We start from the raw sequence: 25,499 nt of genomic DNA, 5'->3' as shown, positions 1-25,499 counted from the left end.
ACTTTGACTGCGGGGTACTATTTTATTTACTGCAGGAACGCTTTTTTTTATTTCTATTTTCTCAAGATGTGGGGGGGGGACCAGCTCCCCATAAAAAGGGGATTGTCCAAATTGAATAGCAATTGTCTGATATAAGGAAAATATTTCCACATTAATAAAAGCTGATTGCTTTCGGACATTTCCGGCGATCGCGACCAGAAAACTGCCGCCATATTTAGTGTCGCTTTTATTATACGAAAAAGCCTAATCCACACGCGGCGAGCGAAAACTCTTTATCTTCCCAAAGTTGAGCAAATTAAATAGACAGGCGACCTCCTTTGTTAGCTCATAGATATTATGATTTATATGTGATATAAAAAGTTTTAAGTTGTGAGCCGACCGACCGCTTCTCGGAAAAAAGCCTTTTACAGACATACACAAAAAGCGAACATACATACATACATACACACATTATCGTTTTATATTTATATATTTTATGTTTATATCGTTTGCTCATGCTTATCTCTTATGTTTTATCAAGAGTTTGAAAAGATTTATATTACTTAAGCAAATAGGGTAATTGGAAGCGATAGAAATGACAGCAGAGTGTGTATAGGGGGGGGAGGTAAACTAAAGAATAAGCAAAGTAATAAAAGAAAAAAAGAAAACGTTGCCCGGGTGTTTAAAGGTGTAAAAGATTAAAAAATAGTTTTGGTCGGGAGGCGGGATTGAACCCGGAAGCCTTGACGCGGAGGTGGAAACAAAAGCCAACCACTTAATCGTCTCGGCCATGAGTGAGAGTAATTGATAAGCATGTTAAGTTAAGGCTTATAAAGCGAGTGAAAGAGGTTTGATTGACAGGTAGACACTAATTGAAGTCATCGCGGGAGCGTTACAATGACGTGGCAGTATTTTTAGTATTCGCTTCCCCAAGATGATGGCCGGGGGGGGGGGGAAGCAACTCCCCATTGTCCAAATCGAATAGCAATTGTCTGATATAAGGAGAAACTCCGCATTGATAAAAAGCTGATTGCTTTCTGGACGTTTCGGCACGAAAGCCGAGAACACAAACCGTTTAAATTTAGTTTCACTTTCTTTATACTAAAAAGCAGGACAAACAGGCGACAGAGCAAAATAGCGCGAATCTTATAAAAGTCGATGTAAATAAATCTAGACGCGACCCGTGTTCGCAAATCGTAGATATTATTATTTAGACGGTATATAAACACTTCTAAGCGATAGTCACCACCCTCCCCCCGAGAATGGCAGTGAAAAAAACCTTTGCGAGGCATACATAAAATGATCACACACATTTTGCCTTTTATATATATATATAGACTAGCAGCGGTGCCCGGCATTGCCCGGGTGTTTGGAGGTGTGTGTGTGTTGGGGGGGGGGTTAGATCTAAACAAATATGATAAAAAAAAACAAAAAAAACTTCTTTATAAAATCGTGGGGAAAAAAAAAAGTTTTGGTAGGTAGGTAGGATCGAACCAGAAGCCTTGAGACGAAGGTGGAAAATAAAGTGTGAACAAAACCTGACATGTTAACTGCTCGGCCAGCAAGGGAAAGCAAGGAAAAACGTTTGAATTTAAGCTTTAAAAACTCAATTAACGGGTGCATGAATTTAACGAGATCAAATATCACGCCATACAGGGAATGAAATCCCGCACTTAACTTTTACTGCGAGGCAGATTTTGGGGTTTGTTTTGTCAACTTTCGTTGCGAGGTAGTTTTTCTGGTTTTGTTTCCCCAAGATGTTGGGGGGAGGGGACTCAGTGTCCAAATGAATAGCAATTGTCTGATGTAAGGGGTTTTTCCTGCATTGATTAAACCTCATTGCTTTCTGGACGTTCCCTGCATGAAAGCCGGGAACGACACCTTTGCTTCAGATTAGTTTCACTTTTATACGAAAAAGCCAAACACACACGTAAGGAGCCAAAATAGCAAGAATTTTGTAAAAGTCGATGTAAATAAATCTAGACACGATACGTGTTCGCAAATCCTAGATATTACGATCTAGATGGTATATAAAAAGTTCTAAAAAGTAGTAACCTCACGGAGACCCCCCCCCATCCCTGAAAAAAGCCTTTGCCAGACATAAAAAAATGTGCACACACATTTTGCCTTTTATAGACAATAGCGGGGTTGCCCGAGTAAATTTAACTTTGTTTAAATATTATAAAATAAAAAAAAAAATGATGTTAAACTTCTTTCAAAAATCAGAAAACAAAAACAAAAATAATAGCGAAGATGATGGGAAAAATAGAAACCAAGATGTTAAAACTTCGGAAAAAAATTGGAAAAAAAAAAAAAAAAGCGAAGATGATGAAAAAAAAAATCTCAACATGTAAGCGAACGATGTTAAAACTTAAAAAAAAAAAAAAAAAAAGAAAAAAAAACAGCGTACATGACAAAAAAAGAACCTGTTTCAATATTAAAAGTTTAAAAATCAAAAAAAAAAAAAATTAATATTATATCACCATTCAAACTTGCAACTTTAAGATAATGATGCCGGTCCTTTACCTACTGAGCTAAGAGCGCATCAGCAAAATTGGGTTGGTTTTTATAAACTTTAAACTAATTCAAGAAAGAAATAGACTAGCAGGAGTACCCGGCATTGCCCGGGTGTTTGGAAAAAAAAGTGTTAGTAGACAAGTAGGTATGATGCGAAGGCGGAAAAGAAAGTGAAAGAAAAGCTGAGATCTTACCACTAGGCTATGACACGACTGGAAGTGAAAAGCATTCAATCAAAAAGTTGACTTGAAGTGAAGAATCACGCAGGTGCAGAAACGAAGGTTGGCTGCAGGCCAGTTTCTGCTGTATTTTGCTTCCCCACAATATTGGGGAAACCAGCTCGCCCCAAAAAGAGGGAGCTCTCCAAATGAATAGCAATTGTTTGATATGAAGAGTTTCCCCAACATTGGTCAAAGCTAATTGTATTTCTGCAGGTTCCGGCTGGAAAGCCAGGTGGACTACTTTGCTCCGATTAGTTTCGCTTTCATACGAAAAAGACGAACAAACACGCGAAAGGACGGAATAGAAGGAATTTTATAAAAGTTGATCAAAATAAATGTGTAAACGACATCCATTTGCAAATCATAGATATTATGATCTAGAGAGGATAAAGAAAGTTCTAAAATATAGTAATGTGGTTGAGCCCCCCCCCCAAAAAAAAGCCTTTCGTGGACATACAAAAACGCGCTCGCCACCTTTGCCTTTTATTTATATATATATATATAGACTAGTAGGGGGTACCTGGTGTTGGCCTGGATATTTGGAGGTGTGTATTGTGCACAAAAAAAATTATAAATTGTTAGTAGGCAGGCTCGAACCCGTGACAACCCCATGACGCAGTGAAAAGCATTCAAATTAAGCAATGTCAATAAAAAAGCATTCAAATTAAGCAATGTCAATAAAAAAGCATTCAAATTAAGCAATGTCAATAAAAAAGCATTCAAATTAAGCAATGTCAATAAAAAAGCATTCAAATTAAGCAATGTCAATAAAAAAGCATTCAAATTAAGCAATGTCAATAAAAAAGCATTCAAATTAAGCAATGTCAATAAAAAAGTTGACTTGCAGAAATAAGTTAAGAATCATGCAAGCGTAGTAATGAACGTTTGCTGAAGAGCAGTTAAGCTTTCCGCCATTTCATTTATTTGCTTCCCCACAATGTTGGGGAAAATCAGCTTCCCCCAAAAAAAAGGCGAGCTCTCAAATGAATAGGAATTGTCCGATATGAAGGGTTTTCCCATCAGTGATCAAAGCTAATTGCTTTCAAGACTTTCCTGCCAGGAAAACCAAGTCACCTACTTTGCTCCGATTAGTTTTGAAAAAGATGAAAAAACATGCGAAAGGACGGAATAGCGTGATTTTTATAAAAGTCGATCAAAATAAATGGAGATATGACGTCCGTTCGCAAATCGTAGATATTATGATCTAGGGTGTATATAAAAAGTTCTCCAAAATAGTAACCCTTTCAATACCCCCCCCCCCCCGGCCGAAAAAAAAAAGCCTTTAGATGGACATACAAAAACGTGTGCGCCACTTTTGCCTTTTATATATATATATATAGATTCATTTTGAAAATTTTTTGATGAGTCATCTTCCAGCTGGCATCTACTTAATTGGTATGTCGAAATTAGTAACATATTCAATGATCATGAAATACTTTGCTTGGTCAGCATCAGATGGGTGACCATTTGTGAACATCAAGTGCTTTATATAAATCACCAAAGTTAAGCAATACTGTGCTTGGACATTATCAGATGGGTGACTATTAAGGATTACCAAGTACTTTATGTAGATCACCAAATTTAAGACATATTGTGCTGGATCATTATCAGATGGGTGACTATTCGGGAATACCAAATGCTTTATGCAGATCACCAAAGTTAAACAACATTGAGCCTGGTCATTATCAGGTGGGTGACCATTTATGAATACTAAATGCTTTATGTAGATCACCAAAGTTAAGAAATATTGTGTCCGGTCAGTCGAGGTGGGTGACTATTTGTGAATACCAAGTGCATTATGTAAATCACCAAAGTTAAGCAACATACTTGGTCAATATCAGATAGGTGTCTACTTTATATAGATCACCAAAGTTAAGAAATGTTGAGCCTGGTCATTATGAGTTAGGTGACCTTTTGGAAATATCAAATGCTTTATGTAGATAAGCAAAGTTAAGTAATACTGTGCTGGATCAGTATCAAGATGGGTCAGTGACCATTTGTGAATACCAAGGGCTTTGTGTAAATCACCAAAGTTAAGCAATATTGTGCTGGGTCAGTAATAGATAGGTGACTACTTGGGAATACCAAATACTTTATGTAGATCACCAAAGTTAAGCAATATTGAGCCTGGTCATTATCAGATGAGTGACCATTTGTGAATTTTCGAATAGGAGGGGGGGGGGTTATAGTAGGAGAGGGTCTTTACTTCTGGTGATGACGTCATTCTTCTAAAATTTATGGTGTTAAGTGGATGACAACTACATATTCTTATCTCATGGATTACCGAATGTTTAAATAAGTCAATATTCCCAGATATTATCTCCACCTTTTTATTCAAGAAAGAGGGGGAGGGGCGATAATGTTGGTTAAAATTATGGAAAATGAATGTCGAAATTAGTAACATATCCAACAATTATGAAAAATGATAAAGAAAATTAATTGTTAATGAAAATTGGTGGGATCCTTCTATCGATCCAGTAAATATCTCACTGCTGATGCAATTATCTATCTATATAAGAGCCAGGTACGTCCAAGGATTGAACACTGTTGCCACATTTGGGCAGGAGCCGCTAGAATGGACTTATCCTGACTTGATAGAGTTCGAAATAGACTTTGTAGCCTCGTAGTAGATGTCCCTTTTCTCTTCTCTACAACCTCTTTCTCACAGGAGAGATGTTGCAAGTTTGTCTGCTTTATCATTATTTTCATGGCAAGTACTCGGCTGAGCTCCAATCTACGCCCCCTCCCCTCGCCAAACTTTCACAAGAAACACACGTCTAGCAGAAAACACTATCACTAGTTTCCCCCCACTCTTTATCTGTGCCTAAATCTAAACATAGATTCCATGAGCAAAGCTTCTTTCTTAGAACTGTACACCTATGGAATTGTCTTCCATTTTCCAGCTGAGTACAATATGGTTGTCTTCAAGTCTAACATAAACAAGTTTTTGATGAGCCGTTCCATATAAGTTAACAAATTTACTGAATTCCCATTACTAACGATTACTATATTGTCCAATTGTCTACTGTACACTCTTTAACCTGTGGCCTCTTGGCCTTGATAAGTGGTGATGCCTATGTTAAAACAAAAATAGTTTTCAAACAACACTTCAGATTATACATAATAAATAATAAACACAGTAAACCAGTGGTATTTACTTGATTGGTTTGTCGAAATTAGTAACATATCCAACAATTATTAAAAATAATAAAGTGAAAATATGTACTAGCAGAGGTCCGACTTTGTATGGAATTGAATTCGATTGGTGGAACTATATATGGCAGTAGGCCTAGTGTCGCCCAAGATTGAATGAGAAAGGTGGAAATATATACTGGCAGAAGGGCTGACATCGCCCAAGATTGAATGAGAAAGATAGAAATATATACTTGCAGAGGGTCTGGGGAGGCCCAGGATTGAATGAGAGAGGTGGAAATATGTACTAGCAGCAGGCCCGGCATCGCCTGGTATTGAATGAGACAGATGGGAATATTTACTAGCATCACATATTTTCCAGATCGTAATATCTCGCATTCGAAAACTGACATTCTTTCATTCCTTTTTTTGGGATCGAGTTAAACAAAATTCCCACTGTAGCTTCATCTCAGATGTTTGTTTGGCTTTTTTGTATAAAGCGAAATTGTGGGCCGGGATTTCTGATGCTTCACTTAAGTTAATCGGTCCTCAGTCAATGACAATTACTATTTTTCTTTTGGTGTGCCGATACATCCCGGTTGAAAAATTCCAAAAGAGAATTTATCCTCGAAACATCGTAAAATAATAATAAAAAAAAAATGATGTACATGCCAGCTGTAAAATTATCACAACCAAGTAGCACTTACCCAGATTCTGGACAGTAATTCTGTCATGGAATATTCTAATGAGATTCATGGTTGACAAAATACCAGACAATGTATAATGGAATAACACGGTTGTATATATATTATACGCATGTCATTTATTGTGCATTAAAAATTCCATAATCAAGACAAAATATTAAAAGGAAATAATAATATGAAAACATGCAGACAGTGTACAATGGGTCAAAAATGGGGGGGGGGGGGGGTGAACAATAAAGAAAACTGTTCAGATAAACATGGCCTCTTTTCTTTCACTCCCTTTTCTTTCTTTTTTCCTCCAGGTGAAAAATGGTTGAGTCATATGAGACAGTAGAAATTATTCAAAATAAAAAAAAAACAGTTCAGTTCAGCAAGTCAATGTTTGTGAAATATGGGGGAGGGGAGGATATTGAACAATACTTAACTGTGAGGACATGCATTCAACCGACAGTTAGGTATCCGACAAAATCCAATGGTCTGATGTTCTGATGTTATAATGTGAGGCAGTCCCATTTCGCCGACGCACGAATCGATATCCTTCGAAGTTCGTTTGTCCACTTGTCTTCCCTTGTTTTCTTTCTCGCTTGTTTTCTCAACCACTGACATACGAATGTCTTATCGAGCCAAGGTATTTTCGTAGTTTTGGTAAATTCCCTTTTCAACTCCAGAAATAAGACTCAGTTGAGAGAGTCGCCATTTCATTGCATGAATCGTATTGCTACTGTTCCTCATGTCCTCTCCACATCCCATTCCGATATCTCTGAGCCAAAGTGTTTTCATAGTTTTGTTTTTTTCGGCTCCAGGAATGAGACTTAAGTTAAGTGAACTTCCAATTTTTCAAGCGAATCATATTGGCTGGTATCTGTCGCATTTTTATTACCGGCATTCGTTCGGCGATGTGATCAGCTCCATTTTTTTTAAAACTGCCCCTGCTGCTTCCTTCTCCTCACACGTAACTCCCACCAAAAGGGTTTTCGTTCTCTCTTTTTTTTTCGCACACTGCTTCGTTTGGGGTGGAGGTGGGGTTTCTGGATGGTTTTTCATTATGACCTTGGCACGTGTTTTTGACAAATGACTTGGTGAGGGGATGGAAGTGGGTGTCTAACTCGCTTTTTTCTATGGTTAACGCGTAGATATTTCTTTGGTGAATGTCTCAATAGCAATGGGGTGGGGTGGAGTGGGGGTGTCTGGCTTATAGATATTCAAAATAAAATTTAAAAAGAAGGGGGGAAAAGGTCACTTCTGCATTATGCCTTGTTTTCCTGTGACATTGGATACTGCCAGAGTGTCTCCTTTTTTTACATAGGCGTCACCACTTATCAAGGCCGACAGGCCACTCAAGGATAAGGGTTAAAGAGTTTACAGCAGTCAAAAGGACAATATAGTAATCAATAGTAATGGAAGTTTGGTAAATTTGTTAACTTATATGGAACGACTCATCAGAAACTTGTTCACGTTGGACTTGAAGACAACCATATTATAGACAGCTGGAAAACAGGAAACCGGAAGACAATTCCACAGGCATGCAGTTCTAAGAAAGAAACTTTGATCATGGAATATATGTTTAGGTTTAGGCATAGATAAAGAGTGGGGGGGGGAATTATTGATAGTGTTTACAGCTAGACGAGTGTAGTCGAACACTTTCCATGAAAATAACAATAAAGCAGAGGCAAACTTGCAACATCTCTTCTGTGAGATAGAGATTGCAGGGAAGAGAAAAGGACATCTCCCACCAGGCCACAAAGTCTATTTTGAACCCTACCAAGGCAGGACAAGTCTTTTCTAGCAGCTCCTGCCCATATGTGGCAACAGTATTCCATCCTTGGATGTATCTGGCTCTTATATAGATAGAGAATTGCATCAGCAGTGAGATATCTACTGGATCGATAGAAGGATCTGACCATTTTTCCAGCGGCCTTGGCAACAGATTTGATATACGTATTCCATTTAAGATCAGGAGTAACGGTCAAGCCCTGAAGCCTGTCAAAACTTGGGGCCTCCCCAAGACGAGAGCCATTCATTTTAATTGATGCCAGATGGGGATCAGAACGTTTATGATGTAAAGAGAGAAGCTTGGTTTTAGATGCATTAAAAGTAACCAGCCACTCCTTTCCTCTTTGTACAACATGATCAAGATCAGAGGAGAGAGAATCGGAGAGAATTTGGTCGTTTACTGTCTTAGATGTGCTACCATAGATGGTAATGTCATCAGCAAAAATGTCTACGAATGATGTAAGGATGTGATTTGGAAGATCATTAATGTAGATCAGGAAAAGAGTTGGGCCCAGGATGAACCCCTGAGGGACACCAGCATTTATACTGTGAGCTTCTTATTTTTGCCCATCAACTACTATTCTTATGAACCTATCAGAGAGAAATGATTTAATAATTGAAAAGACATTTCCAGCTATACCATAGCTGGAGATCTTGTGAAGTAAACCTTTATGCCATACCCTATCAAAGGCCTTTGATATGTCAAGAGCAATTGCCCTAGAAAGGTTGCCTCTGTCGAGAGATTCGCTAATCCTATGAGATATAACTGTAAGTACACCTGTTGTAGATCTAGTAGAACAAAACCATATTGTGTGTTACTAAGAAGGTTATTTTTGTTGAGATGGTTGATTACTTCTGCATTTAACACAGATTCCAGAAACTTACTCATGACGCACAGGAGACTTATTGGCCTGTACTGAGAGGGAGATGAACTATCACCTAAATTCTTAAATACAGGACATACTGATGAGATACACCCAGGCAACACTGGGTACTCCCACTAGTTCAATATATAATTTAAAGATGGCTTTCCATGTGGTAGGGACATCTCCAGAGAAGACCCTAATTGCACTTACACCACTGCGTTTATATTTGCCCTCTATCACTCCCACAACAGTGGAGTTACTATCTTTAAGAGCATATCTAAAAAAATTGACCACATCCTGTCATTGTGACCTTTATAAAGCGAATCATATTGGCTGGTATCTGTCTTCCTTTGGCTAACATTCACATCTGTGAAGATTTCAATGTTCACAATATGGAATGGTTAACCCACTCAAACAAGACAGATGATGAGAGAAGGTTCTGTCACAATTTCTCCATTGCTTATAACCTCACTCAGATTGTTCATGAACCTAGCCGTGCGTCCGACACTGATGGTCAGTATGCAAGTCTTCTAGACATTTTTCTCACAACTTGCTCTGAGCTATGTTCATCTTCTGTTTCATCTACACTGGGATCTTCCGAACACTTGGTTGTATCAGTTAAGATAAAAACAATGTAATAAGTCCTCAGACGTACCTCTCCATCATACAATATGTCGATACTCTATGGCTAACTGGGATAGCTTCCATACATTTATATCAGATCTACTTTTGTATTCCATGTTTAAAAAGAATGTGCCCTCTATAGTATCAGACCTGATGGAATGGTTAACTGTAGGTATAGACCACTTCATACCCTCCAGAAAATTCCAGCAAAAACCTAACAGCCAGCTGTGGTTCTCTCCAGAATGTGCAGTTGCCATTGCGTACAGAAATCACTTTTTCCATTGCTCCAATGTAATAGATGTACTGAGACTAAAATTGCTTTCAGGACTGCCAGCAACGATTGTAAAAGAAGATTAAAGAATGCAAGAGACTTGAATGCTCAGTACATTAAGTCCAAAGTAGCTGAGCACCGCCTTGGTTCCCACCAGTTTTAGCAAATAGCAAACAGGATTCTGAACAGAAGAATGTGCTCTATCCCAACCATCATCAATGGACCTAAGGTAATCTCACCAGCATCAGACAAAGCCAAACTATTTGCCAAGAACTTTGCAGCTAATTCTATCCTATGCAACCAAGACCGTCAACCCCCCCCCATACTTCTTCCTATATTAGAAAACATGCTATGCGGCATACAACTATGTGTGTGCATGATGTTGCCAAGCTCATCAAAAACCTTGATTCCAGTAAAGCAACTGGCCTTGACAGCATTCCAATTATAGTGCCGAAAAAGCTTCAACCAGAACTAGCTCCCATACTTACAAAGATATTTAAGCGTTGTCTTAAGGAGAATTGCTTCCCAACACCCTGGAAAATCTCATTCGTATGCCCTGTATTTAAGAATTCAAGTGATCGGTCATCTTCTCAGTACAGACCAATAAGTCTCCTATGCATCATGAGTAAGTTGGAATCTGTGTTAAATAGAGAAGCAGTTAACCACCTTAGCAAAAATAATCTTCTTAGTGACATGCAATATAGTTTCCGTTCTGCTAGATCTACAGCAGATGTGCTAACGGTTATATCTCATAGGATTAGCGAATCTCTTGACAGAAGCTTCCTTTCTAGAGCAATTGCTCTTGACATATCAAAGGCCTTCGATAAGGTATGGCATGAAGGTCTACTTCACAAAATTTCCAGCCACGGTATAGCTGGAAATGTCTTCTCAGTAATTAATTCATTTCTCTCTGATAAGAGTAGTGGTTGATGAGCAGAAATCAGAAGCTCACAGTATTAATGCTGGATCCCTCAAGGGCCTAACTTCTTTGAAATTTATAATTTAAATATATTTTGGAGTTAAACTCCATCCTCAGTATTTTATTTTTTTTTCTTGCCACATGGTAAAGTTGGAGAAAGAAAAGTCAGTAGTAAAGACCCACACGTTGTCTATCCAAATTAAATCAACGCTTCTATAACAGAAGTCACACCCCTGACATTAATCTCGTGTAGCCAATGTACTGTTCCCGGCATTTCAAAATACAACTGCTGAGAGACAATGCGGAAATCTTTACTACTGACTTTTAATTCTCCAACTTTACAACATGGCAAAAAAAAAAAGAAAAAGAAACAAAATACTAAGAATGGAGTTTGACTCCGAAATATATTTAAATTATAAATTTGAAACAAGCAAAATATTTGTTTTCACAATATTGCGTTGTAATTTGGCTTTCAAACACACCTGATGCGCATTTTATTTTATTCAAATTAAATCAATGCATCTATAATGGAACTCACACCTCTAATGTATTAATTTATTCATGTGTTCATCATCACTATCATCATAAACATCAAAGAGACCTGACATTTTTAAAACAGTTTTCCTATTTGAACTTTTAACAGAAGATCGCGACCAAAGTCTTTTCATTGCACCCATTGTTTCTGTTGGATATATTTTGTTTTTATTCATGTATAAATTTATTAATAGGGGAGTGAAAATCATTTCAACTGAAGAAGTAAAGTGCCTCCTTCCCTCTGTTAGCCTGTAGGAGATCCTTGGGCAATGTTGAGTACCTACTTTAGCCCCCTTGATCAGGGTTACATGTAGCCACCCCAGCTGCCCATATTAAAAAAAATAAAAATACCCACCTGCTGGTGTTAAAAATAATTTTGCAAATCGGGGTTCTTGCTATGGGTGAGCGGTCAGTGCCCTAGAAAGTAACTGACACCTAGTCGCCTTGCGGTCTAGGTTCTTTTCTTGAGCCAAAGGCTAAGGGTGAGGTCCCTGCCAGAAACCTTAGAGGATCAGCACTGCATAATACCCGCATCATGGCACTCCAGCATGTGAACACACTCTGGTGATGGATGGTGAAATGCTGTAACAACCCGTGTTGCCTCCCTGTGTAAGCGGACTTCCGACAGACTGGATTTCTGACAGGACACTGAAGCCAACCAACAAGACAGTTGTCGCAGCCCTCATCTGTGCCACTGGAACCCTCTGAGGGTGGTCAAGATAGTGGACTGGGGCTTGTGCACCCACCTTACACTTACAATTTTTTTTTGCAGAGGTATCTTCTTCATCACTCACATCCAAGACCTGCGGCGATGGGAAAAACACTCGTCTAGCTGAAACCACTGTAAATAATTTCCTCTACTCTTTATCTATGCCTAAACCTAAATGTAGATTCCACGAACAAAGCTTCTTTCTCAGAACTGCACACCTGTGGAACTCTCTTCCGTTTCCCTGTTTTCTAGCTGACTACAATTTGGTAGTCTTCAAGTCCAACATAAACAAATTCCTGATGAACCATCCCCTTAAGTAATCCAATTTACCAAATTTACACTACTAACAATTACTACAATATTATCCCATTGACTACTGTACACTCAATAACCCTTATCCTTGAGTGGCCTTCAGGCCTTGATAAGTAGTGACTTATTTTGTAAGAAAAAAAAATCAATAGATAAATAAAAAAAAAATAAAAAATAAGGGAAATTTTTGGTATAAGAAATTCTAATAAGCTTACTTTTTTATTTTTAATTTTTCAACGTAGTCTCCCAGCAATGTCATACACATTTCCAATCTGTGTACAAGTTTCTGTATTCTCTCAGCGTAAAAATATTTGGACTGATGTCTCAGCCACAACACTTTCAAATTTTGTACCTCTTATGAACACTTTCAATGTACCAAACAGGTGAAAGTCCGAAGGGGCAAGGTCTGAGGCGTAAGAGGGATTGAGCAGTTTCCATCCTAGCTCGTTGATGGTCTGCACTGTTTGGGTTGCTGTGTGAGGCCTTATGTTGTCATGATGCAAGATGACTCCTACTGGATGGTAACTCTGGCATTTTTCTTTATGTCTTTCTTGATCTGCCTTAGGAGTTCACAGTAGTTGGCACTGTTCACAGTGCTTCCTTTTTGAATGAAATGGTGATTGGGCCTTGTATATCTCAAAAAACCGTGAGCATCACCTTCTTCGTTGAACACTAAGACTTCTTCACTGGAAGCCTATATGCTTCCAATCCATGGACTACTGTTTGGACTCAGGCTCATAGTGCCAAACCCATGTCTTGTCACGTGTTACCACCCTCTTCAGAAACTCATCACCATCCTTCTCACAGCAGGAGAGATATTGCTGGGACATCTCGACTCCTCTGTTTGTGCTCTACAGTAAGCATCTTTGGCACCCACCAGCAACTGACCTTTGAGTAGCCAAGGTCATCATGGACAAATTGTGTGCTGTCCTAACAGATAACTTCAAAATCCTTGCAATATCATCCACTGTCCTCCTTCCGTCAAACTGAATGAGGTCATTAACTGATTCAATCACTTCAAAAGACCTCATTTCTTTAGGCCTCATCCTCAACACTGCTCTGTCCTTCTTTAAACAATTTAGCACACTTGTAGATATTTTTTCAGCTGAAACATGTGGCATCATACATAGAGAGGATCATATAAGAGAAAGATCAAAAATAAAAAAATGTTCATAAAATAAAATTAATTTTTTATGGTATAAAAAGAGTAAATCTTCACATGTTACATTCTAAAGTGAAAAGTCAGTATTTTTTGTATGAAAAATACTGATACAGGGGTTATCATCCAGAAGAAGCCATCATGCATCATGTCTCACATAAGGCCTCACACAGCAGCCCAAACAGTTTTGTATGAAAAATACTGACTAAACAAAAAAGTATGAATGCAAAAAGATTCTTACAATCGGCAAATCTGTCATCGCTTCTTTGATTTCTGATAAGAGAATATGTCTGCTGATGTTTCTTGGTGTTCCTCGATAACGCATATTGCATCTTTAGATGAAAAAAATGAAAGTTAAAAACAAGGAAATTATACAAAATCGAAATCACAAAAGAATGTGATAAAAGAAAGTTGCAATTATTAACATAGAAATAATTACCTTTGAAAGAATTGCAAATCCTCAGCAGTTTCGATTTTTGTCTTTTCAATAATGGCATGCACATTTTTCTCTAGCCAAGACATTACATGTGGTTCTTTCCAGCACGGCCAACATCGCCCAACATACAAACCTATCAACTGACGGAGCCCACTGGGTAAACTGAAATAATATAAGAAAACAAGCATAAGCATATTTTAAAATATTAAACATTTGCATAGAAACAGAAATAGCCAATTTATCACATTAAAATATGCACAAAAAACCCTGCAAATAAATAGATTTCAGAGAAGATTTAGCGTTAAATATTTTTAAATTAAAAAAAATCTTTAAGCTGTAAAGTTTAAACTAAATTGTCAATGTTGCAAAGTCCAAACTGATTTAATTCTCTAGCTATTTTCTTAAAATTGTTTATATAAAAAGTTATTTTAACTTGTCAGTAAAAGCAATTCTGACTTAACCAAAAGTGATTCATGGAGTTGAGATTTTAGTCATTATTCCAAGATGTTTGTTTAGGTTTTATTAAGTTATTGAGTTGTTAGAGATTAAGTCTTTTATACAAACTATGTCATCATGTTGGGAAGCCATTTAATTTTTGCCTTCTGGGCTATAGGTTAAGTCATGATTTAATCAGACAAGACTAGTTTTGTGCCTATTATAATAGATATATGCCAAAAACAAAAAAAATCAAAAAAAAAATCAGTAACTTTGTCTAGAAGTTGCATCACTGTAAATCCAGTAAAGTTGCTAGTCCTACTATGTCGTCCATACTGTTTTCATAATCTAGGCAAATAAACGATCTTGACAAAACTTCAATATATAACTTTTACAACATCTGCACACCCTAAATGCGAAATACTTTCTTCTCTTAATTCATTACTTTGGGGGTATATTTATGAATACAACTATCTATTTTCTACAATATTTTCAGGTTTTTTTAAGTATGCAACATTTTTTTTTTTAAAGAAAAAATGTTTTAATAAGTAAAAAACTTTTTTGAAAAAAAAAAAAATTCTTTTGTTGATTATTTAAAAAAATCTCTGAAAAAGTAAGTACATCTCTTCATAGATTGCATGAAAAACAAAAAATGCACAAAAATTCTGAATATTTTTCTATGTATATTCTTGTGTTTCCAATTGAAATAATAAAAATAAGTACATTAATTTTTGTGTAATTTATACTGAAATAATTTATTTCAAGCTATCAATTTTAGTAATTTTATTTAGTTTTGAATTTTATACACAAATTTTAGGACAAAATTATTTTCCAAAGAGTAGGTTTTTTTTGCAATACAATTTTGTAGTATGACATTATCTAAATGCCGCTTACCTCCTTCGATTAATAGGCAAAGTTCTATTTTGCAAGTGATATACAGAATTAATGCTTGTATTTTTCTCATGTCTAGATAGATTGATAGGTATACAAATAATAAAGTTAAACGTGTTCTAAAAAGTTTATTCAATGCTTTTAAATTCTTACTGATGCTTACAACTTTATTAAGCTTTAATACCCTCTTCCGATACTTTTAAGTAAACATGTACTAAAAAAGCTCACTAAAGAGTTTGTTTAAACCTTGTGCCTTTTCAACAACAACAGCAGCCTGCCTTTGACTTAACACCACAAGGACTTTACTTGCAAGAAAAAAAAACAAAAAAAAACAGGTAATAGAACTCTTTCACTCTCTGAAGAATGAACCTATTACGGAATGAAATATATCAGAAATATTTCACCTTCAAAACAAGATGAAAGAAAGAAATGAATCGGATTTTTTTCTTTCTTTTAATAAAATATTTTGCATTTTTAAATTTTCTAAAAACGGTTTTATCTGTTTATTCAATTTTTTATTTTTTTTTATTTTATTACATTCTCATCCCAAACAAGGCACGTTGCCACTTTGATGTAGGGGGCTACTATCAGGGACATAAGCTACAGGGGTACTATATAGGGAGTTGGGCAGCAAGATGTTGGTTCATGTTACATTTGAACTTCTGTATGTCAGTAGAGTTGGGGAAGCAGGGATCCGGAAGGGAATTCCAAAATCTAGCGGTTCTGGGGAATAAACTACTGGACTAGAAGGCTCTCTTACATCTAGGGATCTCTATTGTGAAGGGGTGGGATTTAGCTGCTTGTTGGGTTTGTCGAGGGGTATTTATGTCGAGGGAGTACAAGTGCTTGCAGCTCGTCCAAGCATTCACCGTTAAAGTACTTGTAGAACAGGCAGAGGGATGCAACATTTTGTTGATGGGACAGAGGCTGAAGCTTAGATGACAGTTCAGGACCTATCAGATTGGCGACTCTCTTTTGAACCTTGTCTAGGAGCGAGAGACTAGTAGCAGATGGACTAGCCCAAATATGACAACAATACTCCATACATGGGCAAATGGTGTCCTTATAGAGGTACAGGATACTTTTGGGCGTTAGTAGCTTTCTAGCACGGTAGAGAGAACCTACCTTTTTCGCAGCAGTCCTGGCAATGCTCTCAATGTAATTGTTCCAACTCATATTTCCTGTGAATGTTAGGCCGAGGAGTTTAAAAGATGTACTTTCAGATAAAGAGTCATTGGCAATTGCTATTGATGGTAGAGAGGGTTTCTTGTAATTATTGAAGGATACAAGTTTAGTCTTGGCAGCATTGAATGTGACCATCCATTTTTGTCCCCATTCCACTACAGATCAGAGGTCATCCTGTAGTGTTTCTGCCATTTCTTTAGATAGGTGTTCATTTGTTTTCCTGTCATATCTGTTATAGAGCGTGGTGTCGTCAACATATATACTCATCTCACAGACTATTTTTTCAGGGGGGTCATTTATGAATATTAGGAATAATAGAGGTTCAAGGATAGACCCTTGAGGCACTCCCGCATTTATATCATTGTTTAGATGTACGACCGTCGAGGACAACCTGGATTTTTCTCTTATCTAAGAAGGATTTAATTATGTTAAATATTCTTCCAGTGATACCGTATGATCTGATTTTCCTGAGAAGACCTTCATGCCATACCTTGTCTAAAGCCTTAGATATATCTAGAGCTACCGCTCTACTCTCCCCCGCTTTGTCCAGTGAATGGTATATACATTCAGAGATTACAGTTAGGATGTCTGCTGTGGAACGGGATTGCCTAACTCCATATTGTTGGTCGGTCAGAAGTTTAGCATCTGTAATGTGATGGACTAAAGCTTGGTTAATTATAGTCTCAAATATTTTGACAAAAAGTGGGAGGAGGCTAATGGGGCGATAATTTACTGGGTCAGTTCTTTCGCCAGAATTCTTGAAAACTGGTATTACAGAAGCAGTTTTTCAGCAGGCAGGAAAGCAAGATTCATTAAGGCATTTGTTGTAAAGTTTGGAGATAGCTGGAGCTACTTCAGCAGAGGACATTTTTATTAGCACAGCCGGGATCAGATCAGGTCCACATGCTTTTGAAGTGTCAAGATTTTTTATGATAGCATGCACCTGAGAAGGGGTGATTTTCAGATTGTCTAGTGTGGCAGGTGTCTACAAAGGAAAGTCAGAGAGGGGTTGGTTACCAGGGTCCAGTGTGGAGTTGGAGACAAACCAACTGGCAAGCATGTTAACCTTCTCGGTTGCTGAATAAACAACCTTATGATTGTTGGTTAGTGGGCGAATTGTTGATTGCCCATTATTTACTACTGTTGTAGATTTTCCAGAAGTCACGGGTTCCTAATTTCTGTGCTTCAATGCGTTTTTTGGTGGTTTCAGTAAATACTCTCTTAGCTGTTGCTATTTCTTTATTACAGTTACTTCTGGCTTCTATGATATATACTTCTGTCTGTTTGAACTGGACTTATGTCGGTTAAATCTGCGATACGCATGCTGCCTTTGCGCTATTGCAGCTGCTGCACAAGTAGAAGTAAACCATTGGAGAGAGTGGGGCTTGCTATAAAATTTGCACGTTGGAACATGTGCTTCAATTGACGTTTTGAACCATCCAGTGGTCTCATTTGCGCACTGTTCAGCAGGAAGTGAAAAGATATTTTGCCATGGGGTGTCTCTGATGAGATCCCTGGTGGCTTTCCAGTCAGCCTTTTTATAATATCTCGTTGTTTTGAGCAATGGCTCTTCAGTTTTGGCTCTAGAGTTTAGGGCGATTTCAACCATTACCACTGCATGATCGGCATTCCCAAGTGGGCTGTGGGCATTCGTTACACAATCATCGGGAACTGTGGTCAGAAACATATCTAGAAGTGATGTGTGTTGTTCTTGCTAGTCTGGGAAACAGGTTGGAAACGTAACCATCTGTGATAGGGAATGAGATATAGAGAAGTTATGTGCTGTGGTACCAGCTGCGTCTGTGTAAGTAGAAAATCCAAGCCAGTTGCTGTGGTGAACATTGAAGTCACCAAATACATGCACTTGTGCGCTAGTGTCGAGGGAAAGTGCTGTATCTATGCTGTCAGAGACTTTGTTTATTAGGGTACAGTCCTGGGTAGAGGGAGAGCGGTAGAGAAAATAAAAGTAGCTAATGTTATGTTGCATGTTAAGTCTAAAGCACATAAAGGCTTGATCGTCCAATTCTAGTTTTGTTTCTCTAGTCAAGGAGAAGGTGTTTCAAATATAGACTCCAAGCCCATGCATATGTCTGCCAGAGTCCTTACGGCAGAGTGGGAGATATCCGGGCATGTTAAAGTAGATGGAGGAGTGTAGGTTAGTCTCACTTAGTGCTAAGACATCTGGGGTGTTTGTTAGGAGAAATGCTTCAAAATCATTTAAATTAGTTGTTTTTAAAGTTTCACATGTTGTAAGTTGAGTCACTGGAAAAGAGCACAAAGTAATTTTTTGGATAGTCTTCCTATTGATGAAATTGTGACATATAGGCAGTTCAAAATGACTTCTAAGTGTCTCTAAAAGTCTTCAAGTAGATTATATAAAAAGAGGTGTCTGGTGCATTTAATTTAGTTACTGCTTATTCATACAAACATGTAAAATAGAGATTTTTTTAATGAAATACAAATCCAGTGTAAATAAACAAGTTCTGAGTGAATGTTCTTTCTTGCCTGTTCTTCCTGGAATTTTATCAAAGCATGCAACCCTTCCATGAATGAGGTCAAATACCAAAATCAAGCGAATGTAAGAAGCAAAGAGAGTGGATTACAACATAAGGAAAAAAAGGAAAATAGGTAGAAGTGATAAGATCAGTATGTGCAGAAGGTTCAAATTCATAAGTTTTCTAGTATAAGTGTTCCTGAACCCGACAGTTCAACAGGTAGAACAGAAAAGGTGATTGAAATAAAAGAAAATATAATGTATCTGTGTAGCAATACACATGAAAAAATTGAAATAGCTTAAAATATTTCAATATTGGTATACATAGAAAGAGCTTGACGAGCTAAGAAAGAATCTTTTTAAATTTTAAAAATCTGATTAAAATTAAGGAAGTTATGACTATTTTTGTGCCTCACATGTTTGGATATTTTCCCCTCTTTAAGACCATATGCGTTTCGTCACATTTTTTATACTACTTTTTCAATAAAACTGTCATATCTTTGTTAAAACACAAGACTAAGAAATGAAATTTACCATATAAGTGTATTTTTGTACAAGGAATCAGAATATGCAACTGAAAATCTCCAAAAGTTCATGGTTTCCAAATAATTTGCAGTAAATGTGCATAAATATGCTGCAATTCCTTAAAAATGCCATGTATCCATAAACAGAAAAGAAGTTGGAGAACTCAAAGTTGAATTGTAATGTGCTTTATGTACAAAAAACTTGAATCTAAACATAGGACCATTTAAAAATGAATATATTGCAATATTTCTTTGGTGTTATTGTAGATTAACGCCTTCTGTTTAACCCCATCGAACCCCTTCTGACCACCCCTCCAAAATGTGATTCTACTTTTTTAGGCAATTATGTATGAAATTCCATGAAAAACTTTAATGAAAGATAAACAAATTATTTTAGAATTGAATGTAAAATAATTCCCCATCACAGGTCATTCTAGCGTTTTAGGGCAGTTAACTGTTTTTTTTTTTATGGGAGATAAATCCTGTATGCTTTTTGTTTTATTTTTTTTAAAACGATTATGTGTGGTTTTAAGAGGGTTTCTATGCAATGAGAATATGGGGAGGGTTGCCATTCGGACTTTGAATTAATTGTAGGGCTAAGGAAAATTATGTGTGAACATACTGAAAACCTGACAAAGACAAAAACAAAAACAATATTGGGGGGGGCGGTTAGTTTCACAAAAATTTAATGTAAAATAATTCACCATTTCCAGCATTTTAGGACAGTTAGCCAATTTATTTTTTATGTGCATTTTTCTTTAAGGAAGGATCTATTTTTTGTTTGTTTGTTTTAGATACTTGTATGTGGCTTACAGAGGTATTTTGTTGGGGGGGGGGGCACTCGAACAGTGTTATTGTTTGGGTTAAAGAGTGTTTTAGGAGGAGACTTGCCACACATAACTTTAGTAGGTGGGTTGCTAACAGTATTTTGTTTTACTATTTATTTTTAAGTCATTATCAAGATTTCAAATATTTAAGTGTCAACTAACTGACATTTGTCTTGTTCTCAGGAAATGCTCAACAGTCAACACTATTTGTGCGTTTGTATTACTTGCCATAGAGGTACAAAAAAGTTGTCCAAAAAAAAAAAAAAAAAGAAAAAAAAAAAAAAAATTATAACAAATAAATGTTATGCAAAGCATGTTTTTATTTAATGCAACATGTTTATTCAGCTCGAAAAACATAGTGCTTACCGATGTATTGGAAAGTTAAAAATGGTGGCCGACTATCTCTTTCACACAGTAAGTTTGGGAAAATGAGTTAAAATAAAAACTAGACAAAATACTGTTAAAAACCTGCCGAATATATATCCGCCTATGTCACGGTAACATATATTGAGCGAGTTTCTAACAGTATTTTGTCTGTTTTTTTATTTATAACTCATTTTCCCAAACTTACCGCCTCAAAGAGAGAGTCGGCCACCATTTTAAATTTTTGAATACATCAGTAAACACTATGTTTTTCGAGCTGAATAAACATGTTACATTAAATATAAACACTAAAAACATATCCAGTTAGGTAGAAAAGTAACTGATCTTGCCTTTGATAACATTTATTTGTTATATATTTGTTTTTTGACAACTTTTTCAAATCTGTGTATAGTAATACAAACAAGATTTTCATACATCTTTTGATTTTGAAAAAAACATTTGTGGCTGTTCGCAGTAAAACATTGTTTTAATTCGCTGTTCAAAACTAATGCAATGAAAAAAAAGTGCTATATATCTACAAAAGTTTACTTTGTTTTTTTTAACCATGTTTTTAAATTTGACCAGAAATGTGAGAAATTATAATGGATTCATAATGCCGAATTGGTTGGGATTGTTATTATACATTCTGAAAACCGAATAGTTCTAAACTAATGTTATTCTGATAACATTCTCTAATTAAACATATCAGACCATTTATATTCATATTTTCATGTTTTTCTTAATTCGTTCGTGAATAAAAATTAAAGAACGAGTGTTTTTTATACTGTGCTATGACTAATACTACAACTGCTGCAGTGCTGCTGCTGCTACTAATACTAACTTAATTTGACCAAACTCGAAAAATAAACATTTTTTTCGGGTAGGTCCTTTTAAATTATTATCAATTACTGCGGTCCTACTCAACATAAAATAATACTTTTAATTGATAAAGATAGTAAAAAGAATGATTTATTTATTAGTGGGTGCCCGATGAAATTTTTTTTTTAAATGTTCGATACTCGTTATATTAAAGTCTTATTTTTAACACAACAAAAAAAGAAATGGTCAAAAATATTTCGGACACTTGACAGTATTAAGATTAACACCTCTTCTGATTGCTTTCCAAATTTCATAACAAAATTCTTCATACAATCATGGTACGGGCCTTTAGAAAACAGGGAGGGTCATTATAAAACCTTACCGAAAATGCCATTTTATGACGTTTTTATCACTTTATTTGCTTAAAACTTTCAAAATATATAATGTACATTCATATTTATTAATTTATTTGAAAGTATATTTATTTCCGAACAAAACAGTAGTAATTTGAAGAAGACTTGAAGTGCTTTGGTTTGAAAAATATGGCTATTTTAGTAGAACTATCTTGAAATCTGTAATTATCCTAGATGTTTTTTTCATCCGTGTGTATTACTAGTATTATGACAGTTAATTATTATTGAAATCTGAGAGTCTAGTCAGCAAAAAAAGATATTATATCAACAATACCTTAACTCTATATATAATTTGTAATAAACTAATCTAAAATCTAATACACACTTGTATTTCTTCTTTCATTTGATGCCATGATAGTTTTTTAATGGACCATTTCTGCTCTCAGGGATATTTGTTGTTTAATGAAAGAAAAGAAAAAAATCTTACCTATTTTCTGCTTCAGAGAACAAAGTCGATGCAGTGACAACAGAGTCTGGATGAACACTGCATTTGTCTAACAAAGGCAGCAGCACACTGGGAAAGTGTCGCAAGCTTTTTTGCAACTGGAATGAAAAAAAAAAGATACATTAACAAAATTATAAGGTAAAACTTGTTACAATAAGAATTCATGGAATATTATAATCAAGACACGAACAATGGAATATTCAAATTAGATGATATAACTAGGTTTACTACTAAGAATTGTGGCTGGTAGGGAGATTTTCAAATATAAAATACAATTGTGTTTTATTTATTTTTACCTCACCTTCATTTATTATCAATTTTTTAGAAAGATAAATTTAAAAAAAAATTAAATGATGTTTTTTCAAATAGAGCAATATAATTTTTGGAATAAATTATCAAATATAAGTGTCATACATTTTTAGAAACTAAATAAATTCAGAAATAATGGTGCTTACAAATGAAATTTGGCAGCCCCTGCCCCATCGACGAAATGTTGCATCCCTCTGCCTTTTCTGCAAGTACTTTAACGGTGAATGCTCTGACATTTACATATTACGGTCATAAAACATGCTTAAATATGAGAAGTATGTTGTGGTTTGCTTGAAGCATTGTGTAACGGATAAAAGGTGTGTTTAAAGGCTTGTCAATGCAGGATTTATTCAATCGTTGTAAGCAGATAAATAATAATTCAATAATATTTTTAAAATTTTATTTAAATTATTATAGATGGTATTTTTTCAACTGTAAATGGTATTTGTTCCTCAAATTTTTTGAGAGCATCTCTCATCTTCAAGGGTAAAATGTGCATCCACTCCTTACACTATCAACTTTGTATTAACTCAAGCGTCTGCATTTTGGAAGCTAATGAATATTTTATTAGCTTCCTCAGAAGATGAATAAATAAAAATATTCATTAACTTTCAAAACACAGACCCACATATTAGATTTACCATAGAACACCGAAACACATCCGGGCACCTATCACTACTCGATTTTACACGATTTCACCAAAACAGGTCAAATAAACACAAATTTCTACAAAAAAATCCATCTGCTGGGACATTTTCATAAACTATAAGTCGGCGCTTCCTACCCAAGCAAAAATAGGTTATGCTACGAATGAAACAAACCAGATTTTTAGCAGATGCAAGAATTAAATGGACATGATCACCCATTAGAAAATTTTAACAAGTCCTCAAACAAAATGGATACTCCACAAAAGCTTTACAACAGATTAAGACATCTATCAGAAAACAACCACACACACTAAGACATGCTTTCTCAAAATACCACATTTTAATAGGATAATAAAAAAAAATTTTAATAGGATATTTTAATAGAATAACAACAGCAAAGCCATTTGCAAAGAGCAACTAGACATACAACTCACATACATTGGCCCAACATTAAGAGAACACATATCTAAAAGCAAAACTACAAACCATGCTCCATCAAAAAACACAGGACTATGAGAATGCACATATTCAGTATATCAAATTTAATGTACCATATGCAATGAATCAGATATCAGAAGTTCAATCAGACCGTTCCCTATCCGGATGAAAGAATTCATTACCACCAGCATCTTCTTTTACAAGCATAATCTCAATAAAAACATAACTGTTAAAATACTAGCAACCGGTAAGAGACCAGGGAAATCTCAGATTAAAAGAATCACTGCTGATCCAAAAATTAAAACCAAAAATTAATAATAAAACAGAAAAATCTAACCTATTTCTAATAAAGACACAAGTAGACTAATTACTTTCCTTAGATGGTCACAATGCTAATTCCCATGGTTAAAAAAAAATTACTGAATTCCATACTAAGATGTAATTAATTAGATTAAATCAGAAAATTTAAACAGAAATACGTAATTACTTCATCATAAAATATATTGAAAATCCAAAAAATGGAATCACCCTCCCACCCCCCTTAACAATTAACATAATTTTTTACACTTCAGAAAATTAAGAAGAAAAAAAAAAAAAAAAAAAAAAACGGCATTCAGAGCAAAAGTTTAAACAACCAAGTTCTCTCCGATTCTCTCTCCCCTGATCTTGAGCAAGTGGTATAATGGGGAAAGAGATGGCTTGTTACTTTTAATGCATCTAAAACCAAGTTTTTATCTTTACATCATCAACGCTCTGATCCCCACCTGGTATCAATTGAAATGAATGGCTCTCGTCTTGGGGAGGCCTCATATTTTGACAAGCTTCTGGGCTTGACCTTTACTCCTGATCTTAAATGGAACACATACATTAAATCCGTTGCCAAGGCCGCTGGAAAAATGGTAGGATCCTTCTATCGATCCAATAGATATCTCACTGCTGATGCAATTCTCTATCTATATAAGAGCCAGGTACGTCCAAGGATGGAGTACTGTTGCCACATCTGGGCAGGAGCTGCTAGAAAGGGCTTATTCTGCCTTGATAGAGTTCAAAATAGACTTTGTAGCCTCGTTGGGATGTCTTTTTCTCTTCCCTGCAACCTCTTTCTCACAGAAGAGATGTGAGTTTGTCTCTGCTTTATCGTTATTTTCATGGCAGGTGCTCAACTAAGCTCCAATCTTTCACAAGAAACACCCATCTAGCAGAAAACACCATCAATAATTATCCCCACTCTTTATCTGTACCTAAACCTAGATTCCATGAACAAATCTATAGAATTGTCTTCTGTTTTCCTGCTTTCCAAGTTTTTGATGAACCATTCCATATAAGTTTACAAATTTACTGAATTTCCATTACTAACGATTACTGTATTGTCCAATTTCTACTGTACACTCTTTAACCCTTATCCTCGAGTGGCCTCTCAGCCTTGATGCCTATGTAAGAAAAAAAAAGAAAAGAAAGAAAAAAACCTGCTTGAGCTAGAACAAAGTCAATAGCATAAGGATGCACATTTTTACCCTTAAAGATGAGATGCTCTTGAAAAATTTTGGGAATAAATA

General features: G+C 36.0%; 1 protein-coding gene across 4 annotated transcripts in view; it reads right to left on the bottom strand.

Moving 5' to 3' along the window:
• The window catches only part of LOC145270457 (ribosome quality control complex subunit TCF25-like), a 178,181-nt gene that overhangs the window by 20,010 nt on the left and 132,672 nt on the right, over positions 1-25,499 (bottom strand). For all 4 annotated transcript variants that reach the window (XM_080126184.1, XM_080126134.1, XM_080126299.1 and 1 more), the window contains 3 exons: positions 22,532-22,647; positions 14,157-14,315; positions 13,959-14,049 (listed from right to left, as the gene is read on the bottom strand). In XM_080126184.1, coding sequence (XP_079982310.1) covers positions 13,959-14,049; positions 14,157-14,315; positions 22,532-22,647 — 366 coding nt within the window. The remainder of the gene's footprint in view (positions 1-13,958; positions 14,050-14,156; positions 14,316-22,531; positions 22,648-25,499) is intronic.

Source organism: Euprymna scolopes, chromosome 1 (assembly GCF_053919585.1).
Source record: "Euprymna scolopes isolate OS-2025 chromosome 1, ASM5391958v1, whole genome shotgun sequence".
Classification (NCBI taxonomy): Eukaryota; Metazoa; Mollusca; class Cephalopoda; order Sepiida; family Sepiolidae; genus Euprymna; species Euprymna scolopes.
This window is presented reverse-complemented; position numbering and strand designations above follow the sequence as displayed.